We start from the raw sequence: 23,203 nt of genomic DNA on the forward strand, positions 1-23,203 counted from the left end.
TTTAAATTTCAGCCAATCCTTCCAGATCTATTTAACTGTGAATACGGTGATTCTGAAGAGGTATAGTTTTAATCATTTTAATTCAATACCAGTGCCACACAAATTCAATGCATACAAGCAGCGAATAAGTCTAGTTCAAAATCATTTAAACATATAAAAGCTGAGGATGGAAGTTCTTATCAAGAAAACAGTCCCGAGACTGAAACGGGTCCGCATTTTACGCAGCTCAACATAGGTGAAATGGTATAAACTAATTTCTACCGGACATTCATACATTGATTAACAATAATTATTGTTGTATTTTTCAGATTGCACAGAGTAGTGCAAAGAATTGCAAATCAGACTTTTTAAAAGAGGGAGTATGTACTTTTTTTTTCACAACGATCATTGCTTAATAGAATAGAACTGGTGCAATAGGTTTAATATGTTTCAAGAGGGTTGGCTCAGTTGTGCAGCAGGGATGGCTTCTGTTAGCTCCCATGGTGGGCGTGGGTGTGTCTTCATAGGCAATTATACCATATTTGACATTTCCAAACTCAACATAATGCCCGAATTATACCTAAATATCTTTATACAATCGTTATTTTTTAGATTTGGGTGGATAACAGCGATTATGTAGGGGTTTTTTGGAGCGAGGGACTCTACGTGGGACAGATACAAAAAGTTCTGAACGGTGGTCAGCGGCTGAAAATCAGATATATCACAAATCCAGATACAAGAGGGTTTTCACAATGGGTTCACCCAACAGACATTTCTATTACAAAAGATCTATATATATTAGGGTTAGCAAACGTGTTGCATGTTGAAGGAGATGATTTCTGCATAGAAAACTGGAAAATGTTGCAACAACAAAATGAACTCTACCAGAAAGAATACTGTAATTAGATATAGTGCTATAATTTGTGTTTTAGAAATGTGTTATAATATAAACCTGTTTGTTATGATGCAATAAATATATAAACCTGTGTCATGTGCTGTATATATATAAACGAGTAATAGTTTTCTGGTGTTGTGTTTTTTGGATGATTACACAAATATTACGTAACATCATTGAAGCCTATTTCCTGCTTGAAGCCAATCATAACCCTGTCCGAAAATAGGCGACAGCTTGTCTATAGAGTTCGAGAGTCTCGCGAGATTATCGTGCTCCCATTGTGAGGGTTGGCTTCCTAACATGTGTACAGATGGAAGCCTACGTTAATTCATTTGTGGTTTAAAAAAGATATATTACCTGACATATGATTTACCGATTTCCAATTGTATACTTACCTGGGACGTGATTTACCGATTTTGGATGTATTTGTCAAGGGTGGAATGCTAATTTCATAGAATAATGGCATGTGATTTACCGATTTCCAATTGAATAGTTACCTGGGACGTGATTTACCGATTTTAGATGTATTTGTCAATGGTGGAATACTAATTTCATAGGATAATGGATAATAAATAATACTACGACCACGATAAGTCGATCATCTATGAGTGAATTTTTTATATTCCCCTTGTTTATTCGTACTTCACATGTAAATAATCGTAACCAAAATGAACCGATCGGCTAAACGGCTCGCGGGAAATTAAAAGGTTTATCTAATAGTTCAACGCCATAGAAAAAGTAGCCCTGTGTTGATTTCTCAATGTATCTCAAAAAAGTAAACGACTCGTCTAATAAGTAAAGCCCGTAGATAAGTAAACCGTGTTTGGATTTCTCAACGTATCACGGGAAACTATACGGGTCGTCTAATAAGTAAAGGCCGTACATAAGTCAACGGATCATCCATTTCTAAACGCCTCTCGGAGAAACTAAACCCGTTAGCATTAAACTAAGCGATAGTACTAACTAAACGATTTATGTAATTCTTAAACGATTTTTATCAATTATCGAACGATGTTTTGAAAGTAACCCCCCCCCCCCCGCATACTTTCCAGCGCTAAAAACCCCGTTCTAAACGATACCAAATCCCTAGTGCATGTCCATGTTACATACATCCCCACATTCACTCTCTTCAGTTTGAAATGAAATTCCCATGGATTGGAAGACTGTGATTTCCTGACTTCTTTGGTGTATTTTTTCCTAAAAAATAAGCAGTTTTCATACTCTTTTTCCACCTTTTTATAAAATGTCCATGTTACATGCTGTTTTATCATTTCTCATTTCCTACCGTCTTGCTGAGGTGGTTTGATTTCGATGTTAAAAATTATTTACCCCTAATAACTTTTCGATTTCTTATACTGTTAAGATAATGTTGTTAAATAGGAGAGATAAAAAATTCCAAGTCAAAAAGACGATGAAACCCCCACACTCAAAAACTAGGAGGGCGGAAGATTCCCTGTGACAGTGTAATCTCGTTCGGATCTCAGTGATACATCTGAGGGAGAGCAGGAACCAGTCCGTGTAAATAAAAATATAAAGATAAAATCCCCAGGAACAAACTCGATCAAACACTGTATAGTTTTAAAAGGATGTAATCTAGTACAAGACGCGTTTCGGGCTTAATAGCCCTTCATCAGTTGGTGTTACAAAACAATATAATAAAAATTAATCCAGATCTATGATGTATATATACAAATTTTAGCGCATGCGCCTTAAAATTAATTTGGATTAAATAATCCTTAGATTAAGATTATAATAAAATATGAAAAAATAATCCCTATACTGGGATTAAAAAAAAAAAAAGAGAGATAGAAATTTAATCCCTATACTGGGATTAATTATATTTTTTAAAAATAGGTGATTAAATTAAATTCTGCGGCCAATTGCTTCCATGATTCTTCAAATAGGTCTGGATCTTCTTGGATCTGATTCAATTCGAGAATTTTTTCTGTAGTATTTGTTGGTTCTATTTCTTTAGAGGTCCCGTCTGTTTCCGGGATGGAGAAGGAAAGGTGGTCAAAATTAATCGTGGGATAAGTTGAACGGCGGCGGGCCTCAAAAGGCGGGACCCATGTAGATGTTTTTTCCGGTATACAGGTGGGGGGTATTTTGACTGTCATCTTATTTTTACACGGAGATGCCTTCTTTTTCTTTAATTCTTCTTCTGGAATCTTGTTGTTCTTCTTCCATTTATTCGTAAGATAATTGAGCTTCTCTTCTTTGCTACTTAGGTGGTGAATATTTTTACGGTGTTTGTATAAATTGTGTCTTCTCGTGAAATCGGTGTTGCAAAGACTGCAATGAGCCGTTGCGTCCATCTTGGTAGACAAAAAGTTTTTAAAAAGAATGTTTGAAAAAATCGTTAAGCTAATTCGTTTAGTCCACCGGGGCTAGTTGTTGCTAGCAACGTTATGAAGCTTTCCTCATGACGTAATCGTTTGTTTAAATTGCGCGAAGTTTTTGAAAGGATTTTTATATTGATAGTATGATTATAAATATTAAAATGATTGCTTACGGGTGTATCTTTGAAATTTCGTATGTCGCTTAAATGATTATAAAATCTGCGTTTGCAGTTATCCGAGGTTTGGCCAATGTATTGTATCCCACATAAGTTGCAGGAAATAGCGTAAATTATATACGGGGTGTCGCATGTGAGATAGCTTTTAATAAAATATTTCTTTTTGTTAACAAGTGATTCAATTGATGAAGTGATAATTAAGTGTCGGCAAACGGAACAATTATTGCCGCATTTGTAACAACCATTTGGTTTAGGTAAAGAAATTGAAATATCGGAACGTATTAATAAATCTTTTAGGTTTTTGTTACGTCTAAAACATACTTTAAGAGGAGTATTTGAAATCGATCGGGTTTCAATGCTATTATCTAATATTGAAAATTCTCTACTGATGGTTTTTTTGAAATTGACATGGGGGATAAAGTTAGTTACGAACGTGAGTGATTTATCTATAATTTTATCCTTGTATTTAAGCAAATCGTCTCTATTGATTAGGCGGGCTTTATCAAAAGATCTGTTAATAAGTTGAATCGGATATCCTCTTTTTAGAAACTGGATCCGACAGTGTCTGAGGGAATGTTCTCTATTGGTGGTGTTGCTGGAAATTCGGCAAATTCGTAGAGCTTGACTTAAAGGTAGATTGAGTTTCTGATGTATGGGATGGCAACTTAGGTAGTGGAGATACAGGAAGCTATCCGTTGGTTTGGAATATAATTTAGTTTGAAGGTGTTTATCAGCGTCTTTATAAATGGTGACATCTAAAAAATTTATCTTGTTGAGGTCGTACTCGAGAGTGAGTTTGATCGAAGGTAGGAGATTGTTGACCTCCTCTATGAAGTCAGTAAGACTCTGTACATTAGAGGGCCACAGGAAAAAAATATCATCGATGTATCTGTACCATACAAGAGGTTTCATCGAGGTTTTTTCTAAAAAAGATTCTTCTAAGTCGCTCATAAAAATACAAGCTATGCTGGGGGCTGCTTTGGTACCCATACTGATTCCTTGGTTTTGTAAGTAGTATTTGTTGTTGAAAATAAAACAGTTTTTCTTCAGGATGAAATTTAGAAAACGTTTTGTGGATGGTTTTGTCATCTCGATTTTGTAAAGCTTTTTTACAGGTAGTCATGGCTAGATTATGCGGTATAGATGTGTAGAGACTGGTGACATCTGCCGTACATAAAATGGTTTCTTCATTAAGTTGCGGAATTTCTTGGATTTTACGTAAAAAATCAGTGGTATCTTGAATAAATGAGTCGGCTTTTTTGACTTCTTCCTTAAGGTGATAATCCAAAAATTGAGAAATTTTTTCCGTTGGTGAGTTAACTGCTGATACAATAGGTCGTCCTGGATTGTTTGGTTTATGGATTTTTGGCAGCATGTAAAACACTGGAGTTCTCGGATATTTGGTTTTTAGGTATTTTACGGTGTCCGGATCTAATAAATTATTTTTGCTAGTGTAGTTGAGAAATTTGGTAATTTCTTCGTTGAATTTTAAAGTTAAATTGGTTTTAAGGGGTTTATAGAATTCAAAATTATTGAGCTGGCGCAGTCCTTCTTCAATATAATCGCTTCTGTTAAGAATGACAATTTTGCCACCCTTATCTGCTTTTCTAATAATTATGTCTGTATTTTTTCCTAATTCTTTCACGGCTTGGATATAACTTGATTTAAAATTCTTTTTGGTATTTAATCTTCTAGGTGTGATTTCTTTGATTTTATGTTGGGTGATATGGATGAATTCTTCTAATGGTTGGCATCTGGTGTGCGGTGGCGTCCAACCGGTTGGTTTGGCAAATGGGCAAGGTACATAATTCTGGTTGTTAGGAGTGTTTCTATGGTAATGATTTAGGCGAATAGTTCTTTCGAAAATTTTTGCAATCAGTTAGGATGTTTAATTCTTCAGTTTTGGTGGATGTAGGTATAAAATTAAGACCAAAGGCTAAAGCTTCTAGGTGAATAGTTGACAATTTAAATTTAGATAGATTGATAATGATCTGGTCTAATTCTTCCTTATTCAGGCTTCTTTTCTGGAATCTTCTTGGCATTTTTTGGTCTTTTTTTGAAATCTTCCAATGCGTTGGATACTATGGAAAAGAGGAGTTCCTTGTTTTCCTCACTGGCGTCTATCTTGCGGATTTCTTCGGAGACTTCTTCTAACTCTTTTTGTATATTAATTTTATGGTTGTTCCAGTAGTCTAATAGGATGAGTGTGAGTTCTTTGCCAAAGTTTTGATGCGCCGCTTCCCAACGTATTTGGAAGCGACTCGGGAAATCCGGTGTTTGCGGTAAGGTTTTACTTTGATTTAATCCTTTAGGTACAAAATGTTTTTCTATGGATAAATTCAAAAAAGTAATGTGGTTATCACATTTGAATAAGTTGAATCGTAGTTTTCTGAAGACCCGTAGAGATGATGAATGTAAAAATTGTGTCCTGGTTACATACAGTTCCTTGTGCAGTTAATAATATATTGAATAAATATAAAAGTGTTCTTTTATAGCTTTTAAACTGAACAAGGCCACTCTATTTCGAATTTAAATGTACAAGTAATCTATATTTTAACATTTAAAAGCAAATGTAAGGCTAACTGGCATGAAACTTTTGTCCAGCATTGCAGATGAAATCATTCAATAACTGATTCTCCTCTTAAAAAGTTATCCAATTACCATAGCCAGGTTGTGACAAGGATCATTTTGCAGAAATCCAGACAATGTCCATTTGAAAAAAATGAATTCTAATTTTCTGTTTCACAGACAAAATTCTTTTACCAGTACTGTGGCCTTACATATATATTAGGTGGGAGCAGGGATGGGAAAAGATCTGATTTCTATTATTTTGGGTAAAAATCAGTTGTAACGTGTCCAGAGGGATATATTGTGATTATTGTACTAACAAAGAAGAAATGAAATGAAATGGGGTTTAACGTCCTACTGTTCTGCTCCGACTGGGCTACTGAAGACGGACTTACACCACACAGTGTGCATGAGGGAAATTTTGCCTGGACAACGGCGCTGCAGCCTACTCGTATATCGATTTCCAACGTCCAGGCTAGCAAGCCAGCGTCTTACTCACTTATCAACCTTGTTCGGAACAAATAAATTAGCCACGAAAATCTTGGACTGTTGGAGATACACATTTGATCCCACGCTTGAACGTGACTATGTACGGTTACCTGTCTAACCTTGTGGGTTTGCACTGGGTCCTCCCACAGCTAAAAATGCAAAATAAGATTCTACCATATGCCATAGATGTATGTTATTCCTGAAATGACCCAATTTGTGTAGTGGACATTAACGTCCTACTTTCCTGCTCCATCTCCAGGCTAATGAAGACAGCCAAATGTCATGCAAAGAGCTACGAGGAAACTTTTGCCCAGATAGCGGTGCTATGACCTACATGTATTTTTATATTTAACTTAAACTGTCAAGGAATCTTTAACATGCACACCAATTTATACACAGTACCTAGACATTGTATCTTGCCAGGCCCTTCGTCACGCACCATTGACATGTAGAAACCACACAGGAAAATCCTGGTTATAATTATGTACTGTATCTACCTTGACTATGGATAGGCCCACTTTCTGAATCTGTATGATGGCCTCGAATACTGAAACATCTAAATGTTCATCAGCACTGTCATAACATTGTCGTCAATAGTCTCTGGGGCTTGGACTTGAGTTTTATTTTTCTTCACAAGCATGTTTAAAAATGGTCTGCAGTGCAAAAGAAAAGAATTTTTCTTTAACATTTTTTACAATACAAGTCTCTTCAATTATTACTGCTTAAACCTGTAATCCTGGGTCTGGATACCAAACTAAACTAAGAGCATAATATAATTTTATACATGAACATCTTTTCTACAAAAGAAATATGAGAGATATCAATATAAACAGAATTTGACTCGCCCTCTTATTTTCTCTCTGATCTGTGAGTCCCTACTTTCTTCAGTACTTTTGAACCCTGTCTACGTAGGCCTATCCCATCTCGGGCAGTTTGCTGGGGTTTCTATGACAGAATCACAAATAAAATCCACAATATGAACAGCTTCTGATAAGACATATTATGTGACTGGCGATTGTCCTGTTGCTTCTAAAATTATATTGTTGAAAGGGTAGTACTCATCTGTAAAAAATGCACCAAAATTAATGGAATGAATCGTTATTGGGTTTGTATTATCAAAGCCATAAGCAATACACCTCTTGTCCGATCTTTTGGCGTCTGCCATTGTCTTCGGGATTCCCTTGTTTACGTCTGTAAATTGCACACTTGTGACGTCAACTGGTCAAAGGTCACGAGAGTTTCTACTCGACTTATCGCTTCAGGTGAGAATTTTAGTTTTCCGTCAATATCATGAGAACGAGTAATTGGATTTCGTTAAAACTTTCAGGAACATTTTATGGGGGCATTTCAGATATAATAATAATAAAATACGAGAGGTCTCAGGTTGATCTTTAAGGAGAGTGATTAGTTGTGTGTGTGAGAAATGGTTCTGAAGATCAACAACTGCATGTTAGGGGGTCATCTCTGGATTCATAAATGATAATAAACACCCGATGACTTTGTGAATGAGAGCGATTTCAATTTTAAGGAGAGGGAGAAAAAGCTCCCCTCGTTCGACATTCAGGCGAGCGGCATGTGTCTGAGAGTGATTGCTCGCCTTAAAAAACAATGACTGGAATATTGAAGTTTGTCTACTTTCAGGTGTAATATATTTGGTGTACATGAACCTGTATTAAGTAATGTAGCAGTATATAGTAATAGTTTAACTGGTGCTGATAGATTGAAAGATGCAGAGAAAGATGAAAAAGAACCTACTGCTCCCTCCCCCTCTCACCCACCTCCATCAGTTCCTCCACCCCTTTCCCAACCTTCTCCTGAACCACCAGTTCAAAAGCCTAAACCAAAGGTATGTGACTGTTTTGTTTGTTAAAATTATTGAGAAACAAATCAGTTTGCATATAACTGCTATTAGCTGACAGTTTTCTTAGTGATCTCAGATATATGCTGGTCATGACATCTTGAATAAAAAATTGACGAAAATGTTGGGAACATGGGTCGTTAAAAATTTTGATAATAAAATAATAGACACCTTACTATATTTAAAATGACATGAAATTGTCATATGGCGCCATATTGAGCAAGCTGGGTTTTTCCAAATTTAAAGGGGAAGACCAACGATTTTCAACAAGGTTTCCATAAACCTTAAATATATATTGATAAATAATCCCCTCTGTAGCACAAGCAAAAAAGTTTTTGTAAGTGAGAAATTAATTTTTATTAAAACAGGAAGTGACATAGTTGGTTCAACACGCTCAGCGGTCTCTATAGTAAGCATACAGATTTGGCATAAGTTTACAGCTGTATTGTGTTCATGCGTCGTCCTTTGGCCAAAAATCTGATGAAATGGGCTGTTTATTTGGATATTATAAACACAAATTTATGGTTTTTTTAACGTTTAGTACACTAAGCTGCCGCGTAAATTCACTCATACTGAACAGTACGCTGTGCCTCAATTCACGCCACATGGCTTATTGTTTACATCACGTGGTTTGATTGACAACTTGCCAGTGGCATGTATTTCGTCTGCTTCGATGTTTATGTGCTTGCTGACAGCTTTTTCCAACATAAACAGATCAAAATTATGGGCATGTAAGACATATAATATAGTGCATTTTGGCACATAATGTCGACGTGAACGGCTTTTCCTTTTTTCTTCCATTTCCTCTTGAGAATGGCTGGGGTCGAATGTTTATACGGCATTACTGTAGACCCATAGAACAGATATTTTATATTCCAATACGTTGGTGTTTGATGTTGACATACTTTGGAAATTTATATATTTATTTGAATATATATGTGCCACAAGTTCGTTGAAATAAATAAAAACAATGTAAGCAGACTCAGCACGCGCAAAAACATTCAAGCAGACGAAACATCTCTCACTTGCATGCTGTCAATCAAACCACATGATGTAAACAATTAGCCATGTGGCGTGAATTGAGGCACAGCGTACTGTTCAGTATGAGTAAATTTCCGCGACGGCTTTGTGTACTAAACGTTAAAAAAACACAAATTCGTGTTTATAATATCCTAATAAACAACCCATTTGATCAGATTTTTGGCCAAAGGACGACGCGTGAACACAATACAGCAGTAAACTTGTGCCAAATCTGTGTGCTTACTATAGAGACCAGTGAACGTGTTGAACCAACTACATGTATGTCACTTCCGGTTTAATAAAAATTAATTTCTCGCTTACAAAAAACTTTTTTGCTTGTGTTACAGAGGGGATTATTTATCAATATATATTTAAGGTTTATGGAAACCTTGTTGAAAATCGTTGGTCTTCCCCTTTAAGATCTAATATGATGGGAAATAAAATTACTCATTCCCCCATTCCAAGAATAAAAAAAAGCTTAATTCATTTGCATCTATTTTGAAGTAATGAATTTTTGAATATCTTGTATCGTATGATAAATTACATGACCTAGCAATATTTTCATTATACTTTCATTATATTTTCATATCGGACCGTAACTTCCTGAATTATGGCCCCTGATTGTATGAAAAATCACTTTCTTTTTAGCTTCTTCTCTATCCATCTCTTGAAAATGTGGGCGTATCCTGCCTGGCAGCCGCTGGTTTAATTTATGTTTGAATTTTTATATCGTTCAATATTTCAATATTCTGTTATCCCATAATATCAATCAGCCTGAGAGATAAGAAAGAATGAAAGAGGGAGATTGAAATGACTATAACCAAGACATTTGTTTACGTTATTTATTCTGAAAGATTATTTTTGCTTTCTTAAAACATATTTGGAGATTCAAGTTATAAATCTGTAAAAAAAAATGACAAATTATGTTTTGTTGGTAAATGTGTAAACATGGTGCAAATTGATACATTGTATAGGTTACCATGTCCAATTTCAAGCCAATTCGCCTAACCCATTTTACCTTTATTCATACCCTGTATAGAAGCCATATTATCTAATGATTGGGGTTATATTATAGAGTATAAATAACTGTCAACACAATCTGATTAAAACACAGATCCTATTTGGTTTCGATTTTTATAGTTCAAAATTTCGTTTTACTTGTCTTCACAACACTAGGATCTGGAAGAGTTGTTATATAAGCTGCATTTTGGTTATTGTGAGGAATTAGCCAATGAAACGGTCTGTTATGATGAGTTGTTGACGTGCGATGCACGGAACTGTGGGTAAACCACTGGAAACGTCAATGCTGGTTGATTAATCAATGTCTGATGTCATAGGGTCAAAAACCGCTCGTATGACCTCTGACACGACCTCCCACTACAACCGGTCAGATGTTCATGTAGTGTAGACTATCGAAAATGTAAAAAAAACGAATCGAAATATAGATCTGTATTTTAATCATATTGCTGTCAAAGAATTATATTTAGTGTTTTGTTGATAATTAATGATGAATGTCTGGTAGTAGAACAATAAGAGTTAATTGTTATGTGGGAATCTGATCAATGATCAGAGGAATAATGGACTCTCTCTCTCTCTCTCTCTCTCTCAATGACCAGAAGAGGTCCTTTGTTCATCATGCTCTATTTTTAGCACCCACATTTCTAGAACAGAGCAGCTATGCTCTTTGTGTCTTTTTCCAGATCAGAAAAGCAACAAAAACACTGCTGTTTGTGAAAATGTCATTTGATAAAATGACGGTCATTTATTAAATAACAAAATTAGGATGATACAAGTGAAATTCCCAAATTAATGGAAAATAGCAAAAGATTATGGGAAATAATACTGAATGAGTGTTGGGCTTAACGAAACGATCATGAAATGGCCCAATATAGTAATGATGAATAAGATTATAGTATACATGGCAATAGAATGATGAATAACATTATACATGGCAATACAAAATAACAATGAACTGGGCATAGAATACATGGATATACAAAATAACAATAAAATGGGCAATGGTATACATGGTAATACAAGATAACAATAAAATGGACAAATAAGCAGCATTAAAATATAAACCAACATAAACCAACATGTCTTTGCATTGCGTGTTTCAAAATGGCGTTGCCGTTCACTTTGGCATCATCGTAAAAAATTATGGAAAAAGCGGAGGTGGAAGGGGTGACGTTAAGACCCCTTAAGGTAGTGCTTTTGGGATCCTCGTATGTCCAGCATATGAGGTCACAATTTTTACCCGATTTTGTTGAAACTTGAAATGTAAGTTTATAACTCAAAGATCTTGGTCCCTTTCGATATTTGCGCATATCAAATTGTAATTTCCTGAATTATGGCCCTTGATTGTAGGAAAAATCACTTTCGTTTTAGCTTGTTTTCTATCCATCTCTCGAAAATGTGGGCGTATCCTGCCTGGCAGCCGCTGGTAATTAATTCTTTCATCGAAGTGAAATTTTAATTGAAATATCCTTCTTATGTTTGATGTATCTTGATGATTTATTCCAATGCATTATGACAATGATTGTTCCTGTATGATAATTATAATAAAGCTTTTAATGAGCAGTAACAGGATAGATTTTGTGGTAACAGTAAAGAACAAAAAAGTAACAGTATAGAACAATGCTACTGAATTGTTTACCATTAACATATAAAAACATGAAAGATGAGAAATGATAGGCACTGTTATATTAGTCAATATTGAAATGAAAAAGAAATCTAAAACCGTTCTTAGTTGTTTACAACATGAGTAATGTAATGAAATTCTTTGCTCCAGTAACATGAAAGAAAACATAGTAACAGGAAATCTGTTTATCTTCATCTACTCTCTGTTCATCTTCTTCATCTACTCTCTGTTCATCTTCATCTACTCTCTGTTCATCTTCATCTACTCTCTGTTCATCTTCATCTACTCTCTGTTCTTTTTCATCTACTTTCTGTTCATCTTCATCTACTCTCTCTGTTCATCTTATTTTACTCTCTGTTCATCTTCTTCATGTACTCTCTGTTCATCTTCATCTACTCTCTGTTCATCTTCTTCATCCACTCTCCGTTCATCTTCTTCATCTACTCTCTGTTCATCTTATCTTCTCTCTTTTCATCTTCATTTACTCTCTATTCATCTTCATCTACTCTCTGTTCATCTTCTTTATTTATTGGACTCATGTCTGTCCTGGGGGAAGTCCACATGACCTCTATAGGGTCCACATGACCTCTATAGCTAAAAACAGAATTTTTCGTGCAATCAGGGGCCATAATTCAGAAAGTTACGGTCCGATATGCGCGAATATCGAAAAGAACCGAGATCTTTGGGTTATAAACTTATATTTCAAGTTTTAACAAAATCAGATAAAAATTGTGACCTCCATAGGATCCACAACCTTGATATACCGTATTTTTACGCTATTTGAGAACTAACGGCGGCCATTTTATCTGTCAATTTTGGGCCGATTTTCACGAAATTCGAACTCAGTCGTCCTTAGGGTGTTACGGTGATATAATCAGGGGCCATAATTCAGGAAGTTACGGTCCGATATGCGCGAATATCGAAAGTAACCGAGATCTTTGGGTTATAAACTTACATTTCAAGTTTCAACAAAATCGGATAAAAATTGTGACCTCTATAGTATAGGGTCCACAACCTTGATATACCATATTTTTACGCTATTTGAGAACGAAAGGCGGCCATTTTGTCTGTCAATTTTGGGCCGATTTTCACGAAATCCAGACTCAACTGTCTTTAGGGTGTAACAGTGATATAATAATACGTTTTTTTAAATCGGATAAAAATTATGACCTCTATAGAGTCCACAAGCTAAAAACGCGGTTTTTTGTACAATCAGGGGCCATAATTCAAGAAGTTACGGTCCGATATGCATGAATATCGAAAGGAACAAAGATCTTATAAACTTACATTTCAAGTTTCAACAAAATTGGATAAAAATTGTGACTTCTATAGGGTCCACAACCTTGATATACCGTATTGTTACGCTATTTGAGAACGAACGGCGGCCATTTTGTCTGTCAATTTGGGGCCGATTTTCACGAAATTTGAACTAAGCCGTCCTTAGGGTGTAACGGTGATATAATGATACGTTTTTTTTTAAATCAGATAAAAATTTTGACCTCTATAGGGTCCACAAGCTAAAAACGTGATTTTTCGTACAACCAGGGGCCATAATTCAGGAAGTTACGGTCCGATATGCGCGAATATCGGAAGGAACCAAGATCTTTGGGTTATAAACTTACATTTCAAGTTTCAACAAAATCGGATTAAAATTGTGACCTCCATAGGGTCCACAACCTTGAAATACCATATTTTTACGCTATTTGAGAACGAAGGACGGCCATTTTGTCTGTCAGTTTTTGGCCGATTTTCACGAAATTCGAACTCAGTCATCCTTAGGGTGTTACAGTGATATAATAATACGTTTTTTTAAATCGGATAAAAATTATGATTTCTATAGGGTCCACAAGCTAAAAACGTGATTTTTCGTACAATCAGGGGCCATAATTCAGGAAGTTATGGTCCGATATGCGCGAATATCGAAAGGAACAGAAATCTTTGGGTTATAAACTTACATTTCAAGTTTCAACAAAATCGGATAAAAATTGTGATCTCTATAGGGTCCACAACCTTGATATACCATATTCTTACGCTATTTGAGAACGGCGGCCATTTTGTCTGTCAATTTTGGGCCGATTTTCACGAAATTCAAACTCAGTCACCCTTAGGGTGTAACGGTGATATAATAACACGGGTTTTTAATCGAATAAAAAATATGACTTCTATAGGGTCCACAAGCTAAAAACACGATTTTTCGTACAACCAGGGGCCATAATTCAGGAAGTTACGGTCCGATATGCGCGAATATCAGAAGGAACCAAGATCTTTGGGTTATAAACTTACATTTCAAGTTTCAACAAAATCGGATTAAAATTGTGACCTCCATAGGGTCCACAACCTTGAAATACCATATTTTTAAGCTATTTGAGAACGAAGGACGGCCATTTTGTCTGTCAGTTTTTGGCCGATTTTCACGAAATTCGAACTCAGTCATCCTTAGGGTGTTACAGTGATATAATAATACGTTTTTTTAAATCGGATAAAAATTATGATTTCTATAGGGTCCACAAGCTAAAAACGTGATTTTTCGTACAATCAGGGGCCATAATTCAGGAAGTTATGGTCCGATATGCGCGAATATCGAAAGGAACAGAAATCTTTGGGTTATAAACTTACATTTCAAGTTTCAACAAAATCGGATAAAAATTGTGATCTCTATAGGGTCCACAACCTTGATATACCATATTCTTACGCTATTTGAGAACGGCGGCCATTTTGTCTGTCAATTTTGGGCCGATTTTCACGAAATTCAAACTCAGTCACCCTTAGGGTGTAACGGTGATATAATAACACGGGTTTTTAATCGAATAAAAAATATGACTTCTATAGGGTCCACAAGCTAAAAACACGATTTTTCGTACAACCAGGGGCCATAATTCAGGAAGTTACGGTCCGATATGCGCGAATATCAGAAGGAACCAAGATCTTTGGGTTATAAACTTACATTTCAAGTTTCAACAAAATCGGATTAAAATTGTGACCTCCATAGGGTCCACAACCTTGAAATACCATATTTTTAAGCTTTTTGAGAACGAAGGACGGCCATTTTGTCTGTCAGTTTTTGGCCGATTTTCACGAAATTCGAAGTCAGTCATCCTTAGGGTGTTACAGTGATATAATAATACGTTTTTTTAAATCACGAAATTCGAACTCAGTCATCCTTAGGGTGTCAATTTTGGGCCGATTTTCACGAAATTCAAACTCAGTCACCCTTAGGGTGTAACGGTGATATAATAACACAGGTTTTTAAATAAGATTAAAAATATGACTTCTATAGGGTCCACAAGGTAAAAACGCGATTTTTCGTACAATCAGGAGCCATAATTCAGGAAGTTATGGTCCGATATGCGCGAATATCGAAAGGAATTGAGATCTTTAAGTTATAAACTTACATTTCAAGTTTCAACAAAATCGGATAAAAATTGTGACCTATATGGTCCACAAGGTAAAAACGTGATTCTTCGTACAAACAGGGGCCATAATCCATGAAGTTTCGATCTTGCCAATATCGAAAGCAGCCGAGATCTTTTGGAGATAAACCTATATTTCAATTTTCGTCAAAATCGGATAAGAATTGTGACCTGTAGAGTGTCCACAAACAAATTGTGGATGGACGTCCAGACGTCCGGCGGGACAGGGGCGACGGCATAATACGTCCACATGATAATGTGGGCGTATAAAAATCGGCCCAAAACTGACAGACAAAATGGCCGCCCCACGTTCTCAAATAGCGTAAAAATATGGTATAGCAAGGTTGTGGACCCTATAGAGGTCACAATTTTTATCCGATTTTGTTGAACCTTGAAATGTAAGTTTATAACCCAAAGATCTCTGTTCCATTCGATATTTGCGCATATCGAATTGTAATTTCCTGAATTATGGCCCTTGATTGTAGGAAAAATCACTTTCTCTTTAGCTTGTTCTCTATCCATCTCTCGAAAATGTGGGCGTATCCTGCCTGGCAGCCGCTGGTTATCTATCACGTAACTTACAAAGTTTTTATTCATTTGTGGATGAAAGACAAGCGACACCCATAATTGAAATTGCTTTATATAAAATAAAATTCCGTACGACTATGCCATGGCCTTAAATAAAAAGGGCAATATTTTTAAGAATAAGTCCCTGTCAGCATGTGTATAAAATAAAAATGAATAAAACTAAAACACTACTTAAAACTAAATCTAGCAATGGTGGTTTATTGACCTAATTCCAACCAATGCATGTCATGTGTTATCGGGAATCTGAAAGCATTGAAGATCTTGACGGAAAAATATTACTAATATCTGTTTCTCAGGATATCCGGTGTTCTATCAGGGATTATTCAATGAATATTTAAATTTATCTAAGAACGGGTCAGTGAAACCGTTAAATGCATTATCTAATTATTATTTTCATATCTACCTAGAATTCATACGGATTGAGAGTCGAAGACGGGGCGCGAAGCATGAGATTCACAATCCATGCGGAGTAAGATGTCTTCCTTCGCCACATGGTTTATTATTATTACAAAGGAAACTTACTGGACCTGTTATGAATAACCAGCAAGCTTGGGTTTTTTTTGCGGAATTATCAAAATTACTGTTAAATGTGCAAATTACTCAGATTATATATGAACCGGATGGCCGATTCTCACTAAGGTCTGACTGTTATTGTAGCCAACAGGCAAGTTGATTGTCGATATGATATGGACAGTATTTTTCGTTACCAGTATATTTTTCCTGATTATTTTCATTGAGGGGAGTCAAATTAGACATTGAGGAGAGCTATAAAAAGCGCACCTCGACTGACATCCAGGAGAGCGAGAGCGATCGCACTCCTTTTATGTGAAGGCCTGGATTTTAAGATACAAATGTTAATTTTAGTGTACAAATGCCGAAATATGACAACACAGGACTATGAATTAAGAACTAAGAATTAATAACAATGAATAAAGAGCTGTTTGGTTTTCCATATAAAACAGATAAATGTGAGAAATGTTGTGGATAATTATAATATATATTTACAGTGGACTCTGTCAAATCCGACATCGTACACGATCGTTACAAAATGTCGGATTATACAGAGTGTCGGAATACCCAGTTTTCTCAAAACCGGAAATATTGTAACTTCAAAAAACGGAAGTATTATTATAAGGTAGCTTCGAATCACCAGAATGTTATTCCCTTTAAAAATGATAAACCTTTCTGTACATTCAAAATTTTATTACATTAATTTTTATTTTATTTAATTTAACATGTGTAGGCATTTTGAATAGGTCAAGTCTGTCGTTAATTTATCTTCTTCACCGTCTTCAGTTGATCGCACTCTTGTCTTTGCTATCATGTGTTCATTGATAATGGGCGTACTCGATTGAACGTTCCGTAATTGAATTCTCTCAATCCCAAAAATAGTGACAATCGAGTGAAAATGGGCACTTCGGGCTACAACGCATGCGTCGACTGGATATCTCATCCAACCATGCAGCCGAATCCCGTTCGTCGTGTTTAATTACGTCACAATTCTACTCACACCACCTGCGTCGTCGGGACTGACAGAACTGTGACAGGACTGAATTACGCGTCACTGGATTTCAATTCTGTCAGGACTGTGAATCGAGCATCCCCATATCATCGTCACATGGTTTGAAAAGATCCGTAGTGTGACCAAACTTATAGGTTATTCAGGTTCAATCGGCATGCACAACGAATGTTTCCAACAGGTGCTAGGAATTTTTACGACTGTGAATTTTGGGGAAAATTTGTGAAAATTCTTGAGTGTTTGTCACAACTGTCGTACAAGAGATTAAAATAGTCAAAGTAATCAGCAAAGACCCACGGTAGCGAGTCATAATTGATTGGTGATTGCTTGTTAATCTTCTGTGGCTTCACGCCCATCAAGTTTTAATCTCACCGATAATTGATTGGTAAGTGTTTGCTTCACACCTATTGAAGGCCGGATTATACGGTGTCGATTCAATGGAAATCATATGACGGGACGGCTGATTGATGTCGTAATTCGGAATATTCAGAGGTCGAATTACCCAGAGATTTATGGGCTGCAGTAAGAAGGAAATAAATCGGGACATGAAAATGGTGTCTGATTTCACAGAGTGCTGGAAGTGATCAGAGGTTGGGTGTGACAGAGTGCACTGTATCTTATTTGTGCAAATTCTACTATGAGCCCAAATTCTTCTATAAACTTGCTGTGCATAATTTGTTAACAATGATTTTAGAACATGGATGTTGGCAATGATTTTGTCACTGGTTGTCCCCCATCTGTATTTAAATATAATACAAATTGAGAAATGTGGTGTATAAATAATAGTATTATTTTAATTTCAGCCAACTATAAAGAAAACTCATGCATTGCGAAGGTTAGAACAGTATTATAGAGAATATGTTAAAGAGGAAAAAGAAAAGGAAACCAGAGCAGAAAATATATTTAGGTAAAGTATATAAATGTGATGATCTCTGTACTACTGTCTGAGCCATAATAAAAACCAGCGGCTGCCAGGCAGGATACACCCACATTTTGCAAGAGATGGATAGAGAAAAAGCTAAACAAAAAGCGATTTTTCATACAATCAAGGGAAGAGCTGGGCAATATTTTGATACCGTCAAAAATACCGTCTTCAGAAAAATATAAAAAACCTGAACATATTGATTTTTTTGGATGATATTTAACATAAATATTTAAAAAATGTCTTACTTTTTATGTTAATTACAATATTTTTGTCCCCCCCTTTCAAAGAAAGCAGGGGACTATTAAAATGGGTTCATAAATGCCTTGATGTAGTTCGAAGATGAGCATTCTCTGCTCAGGGTATGCAAAGTGATAAGCAATTTGATTGGTTGAGACTTTGGAACTCAATAACTCTCCTTCTAATTGAGCTAGAATGTTCAAACTTGGTGCAGGTGTTTATTAGGCCAATGCCTCGGTGCAGTTTGAAGATGAGCATTTTCTGCTTAGGGCATGTTTTATTATAAAGTGTACCAGTGGGTATCTAACAAATGTAATGGTTTTATTAGAAAAGAGAAAAAGAGTTTTTAAATATTTTTCTTATCTTCAAAATCAGCATATATTGAACATATAAAATATATACTTAATACCAGGTTTATTGATGTATTTTTTTATTAAAATAAGTTACAAATATTTGAATGAATTACATCATTTAAGACATACATTTTTCCCATCATTTTTTATCAAGATTTTAGAATACATTGAAATAACATTTGTTTTAAAATTTCTAATTTATTTTTGTATATTTATAATGGCAAGTGTGTCTTCTTTAAAACAGACTTAAAAATATACTGATGAGAAAAATAACAAGTTCCGAAAATTGAATTGTTCAAACCCCAGTGAAAATTTGACTAGTCTGTCCATCCACTACATTATTGAAGTGGTCTTACATTTGTTTTGTAAACTTTGTATTTTTATGTCACGTGGAAATATATTTGTCCCTTTGTGGAATGGCTGTTTAAGTATATGCCATTTTAAAAAAAGCAGGAAAATCAATTTCCATGCTTATATATTGCTAACGTTTAGTCCAATTGATGTCTGTCCAGTTTTAGCGAAACGTTAGCATTATTTTAATATTTCTTTTCGGCTTCATATTACGTGTTAGGATTTGAATAACCACTGCAAACGAAGCGTGAGCGTAGTCTCGATCTTCCACACAGGATACAGATAATTTATAATAATAAAAATATCTTTATTTTCAAAGGTGAAAAATTAGGCTTAAAGCCTGTTTACAATTTTGCCCTTTATAACTTCAAAACTAAAAGTAATATGATAGATAATAATAATGTAGTAAGTAGTTGATATATTAAATATAGGCTACAGGTTAAGAAGACGAAATAACATGCCTAGTGATATTTTTCTTAAATAAATGACGATTTTTAATATTTTTAAGTGAATATGGGAGAGAATTCCAAAGCACTGTGCCTCTATATTGTAAACTACATTTAAATATTTCATTATTAGGTCTACAGATAGAAAGTCTATTATTGAGAGATGAATATGGAGTGGTGTTATAATGAAAAATATTATATAAATATGATGGACAAAGTTTATGGATAATTTATAAACAAAAACATATTTGTTAATTAAAAGTCTTTGATAAATAGTTTGAAGATTTAAGGATGAAGATAAAAATTGATAATTAGATGAAAAGGAATGATCAGAGATAGGTCTATTGTAAATTAATTTAAAGGATAATTTTTGAAGTTTCTCAAGTTTAGATATAGATGTATTTGAACAAGAGTCCCAAATAGTATTAGTGGAGCAATAATTACTATGAGATTGAATGTAAGCAAAATAGAACAATTTAAGTACTTCAGTAGGAAGCAACTGTTTTAATTTGAGTAATTGAAAATTTTTCTGTTGAAGAAGCTTAGATAAATGATCACGAATTATTACATATTCGTGATCAAGGCAATAAGAGAGAGAGGGTGAGAAATGGGGTTTAAGGTCGACTCGACACAAACTAGGTCATTTCGGGACTAACATATGGTTTAATTTCTTTATTTCAATAATTCGCTTACGCTTAGGGGTCTTAGGAGGATCCGGAGAAAACCCATGCATTTTGCCACCTGGTGGCCCAAAAAGTTTGAATCGCACATTAAGTGTGATGCTAAATTTGTAATCTACACCAAAAGTAGTCTTAGATTACAAAGTTAGAGAGTTGTACTCCAATTACAAATGTGATTTTAAAGCAATTGAAAATCCGAGAAAAAAATTTCAATTTATAGTCCGTTTCAGTACCCTAATTTCAAATGGCCATATCTCCGTGAGTTTTTCATCTAGAGAGGTAAAATTTTCGGATTTGTTAGGTTAAGACTATATACTATAACATATATTTTTTATAATTTTTTTGGAAGGTGTCATGTTCCCAACTTTCCGAAATTTGGTCCAGTCGACATGGAATGACCCATTTGACTTGTCTCTGTGATATTGATATATATATGAAAATAAAGTGTATTTGCGTACATTTGTATGTGGTAAGATAATATGGGTCCTATATGGGGACCTTGTGGTATCACCTGGGCCCACAGCCCATTTTTTCCTCATATGGTCCCAATGTTGCAATTTCTATCGGGAAAGTGGAATGTAATTGCATGGTTTTTCTTGGATCTTCCGGAACTTTCTCAAGTATAGCTTGCCCACAGTTTGTGAAGCAGACCCAACTATGCTATCTTTTGCTAAAATTACAATTTTTTCACCCACCATGTTATCAAAAAACTTTGTTGTTAAAGTTTTTCATCTTTTCATGACTTAAATGTTGTTTGTCAAAGGGATACTCAATCTCTTCATTAACTTTCAACAATCTTGATTTAAGAATGTTGATATCATTACATTTTTCTTCTTCAGATATATAATTGCCTTCTCTTAATCTATTCAATAGCTCAGCAAAGGCTTTGCTGTCTTTTTGCCTCATAATTTCTGTAAGTTCATACATGCAAACATTATTTTTCCATATATTACTCGGTAGTGGCCCATGGGTACTATTGAGATTTTCAAATATATAGCTATCAAGTACTGGTTTCAACTGAAAAAGATCTCCAACACAGATAACATGACATCCACCGAATAACAGTGGACTGCCTTTGATATCTTGAAATATTGACAACAATTCATCATTCCACTTCCTACCATGGATATCTCATCAATAAAAACAACTTTAAAACCCCCAAGGCTACTTCTTAGCGTATTTAATCTGCTACTATCTAAGCTTTTATATTGCAATGACTGGCACACAGGGATCTTAAGCGCGCTGTGGAGAGTACTACCCATGATGTTGTAAGCGGCCTTGCCCGTCGGAGCCTATAATATTTGCTTAATAGTTTCAAAATCATCACCTGCTTTAGTTTTGTAATACCTCAACAAACTTTGATACAAACCTGATAGGAAACTTTTGCCTACACCAGCTCCGCCACTCATGAATCTGAAAACCTGATTCTGTGACAGTTTTATTTGATTCAAGGTATCATATACAAAATACAGCTGTTTCTGATTCAATGACCTCATCAGCGATCTATAATATTCATCAGGCATTTCATACAATGCCACCTGTTCAACATTGCTTTCAGTGGGAAGTCCCAAATCCATACCAATATCATACTCATATTTGATAGCCTTACCACATTTAAAATCTGTCTTTATATCTAACATTTCTTCTATTTCATCTTCCTTTTCTGGCCTTCAGCAAGAATAGCTGCATCTACAGCATTCCAACCAAATCCATACCAATATCACTCATATTTGGTAGGCTTACCACATTTAGAATCTGTCTTTATACATGTATATAACATTTCTTCTATTTCATTTTCCTTTTCAACTTGCTGGGTAACAGGTGCCTGTTGATCCCAGACATCTTCCAAATTCTGGCCTTCAGCAAGAATAGCTGCATCTACAGCATTCCTATTTGCATCATATTACTTAATTTGCTCAACTATTTGATCTTTCATATGTTCATATCTGCTCTGGAAGGAATCAAATCCTCCCAATAAATCAACTTCTTCATCCCTCCAGTTGGAATACAACATTAAAATTGACATACCTAATGACTCTTGCCACTGCCCTTTTCTTTATCGTAGTTTTTTTTTTATTCTTTTCTTCGCTTGATAAGATCTCTCTCTCAAGTCGTCATATTCCCAATCAGAGTTGTGCTCTATTTGGTCTTCAACTAATGTCTGGTTGTTTTCTACTTGCTTGGATCGTTTAATATAGGTATTTTTTCTATCATACCAAGCAATAAAATCAGCTAGACTTACATTTTCTAACTGCTTTGAACGGTTCTTATACCTGTGTAGATAATTACTGGATTGGATATTTTCATCTTCATCATCAATCAAGGCCATCCAGTTGATCTTGCGATTTCAACAGATATACCCTTGTTTAGTGAAAGAGTTTTTAACAATAATGCATTTTGTACTGTAATTGTTAGTGATCCAGTACTTAAATTCTTAATGATGAGCAGTTTGTTATTCATGCTACAAAATTATTATATTTAAATCAATTTTATGTCTCTGTGATTAGAAGGATCTAAGTTTGATTGGAAGGAGATATGATTATCAATTATTATTGACTTGTGTGTTCTTACCTCAAGTAGAGGATTTAATTTATTTTACAGGAAATCAATGAAATTATTTTCACATTCAGCCAAAACATATTGGACAAAATATTCTGTTTATTTATTAATTTTTATTAAACTTATCTAGTAATCACACACATAAATAGTTTTTCTTTTTTGAATTAGAA

General features: G+C 35.1%; 1 protein-coding gene and 1 long non-coding RNA gene across 11 annotated transcripts in view; both read left to right on the forward strand.

The window, feature by feature from the left end:
- Positions 1–23,203, forward strand: part of LOC126811172 (uncharacterized) — a 213,723-nt gene that overhangs the window by 79,459 nt on the left and 111,061 nt on the right. For all 10 annotated transcript variants that reach the window (XR_008786066.1, XM_050536712.2, XM_050536711.2 and 7 more), the window contains 2 exons: positions 8,088–8,292; positions 18,286–18,389. Coding sequence is in view for 9 of the 10 variants with exons in the window: in XM_050536712.2 (XP_050392669.1) it covers positions 8,088–8,292; positions 18,286–18,389 (309 nt within the window). In the remaining variant the exon portion in view is untranslated. The remainder of the gene's footprint in view (positions 1–8,087; positions 8,293–18,285; positions 18,390–23,203) is intronic.
- On the forward strand, positions 12–862 carry LOC130010791 (uncharacterized). The gene is made up of 3 exons (XR_008786069.1): positions 12–60; positions 309–359; positions 592–862. It is a non-coding gene; the product is annotated as an uncharacterized LOC130010791 (long non-coding RNA).

The sequence above is a fragment of the Patella vulgata genome, chromosome 2 (genome assembly GCF_932274485.2).
Source record: "Patella vulgata chromosome 2, xgPatVulg1.2, whole genome shotgun sequence".
In the NCBI taxonomy this organism is placed as follows: domain Eukaryota; kingdom Metazoa; phylum Mollusca; class Gastropoda; family Patellidae; genus Patella; species Patella vulgata.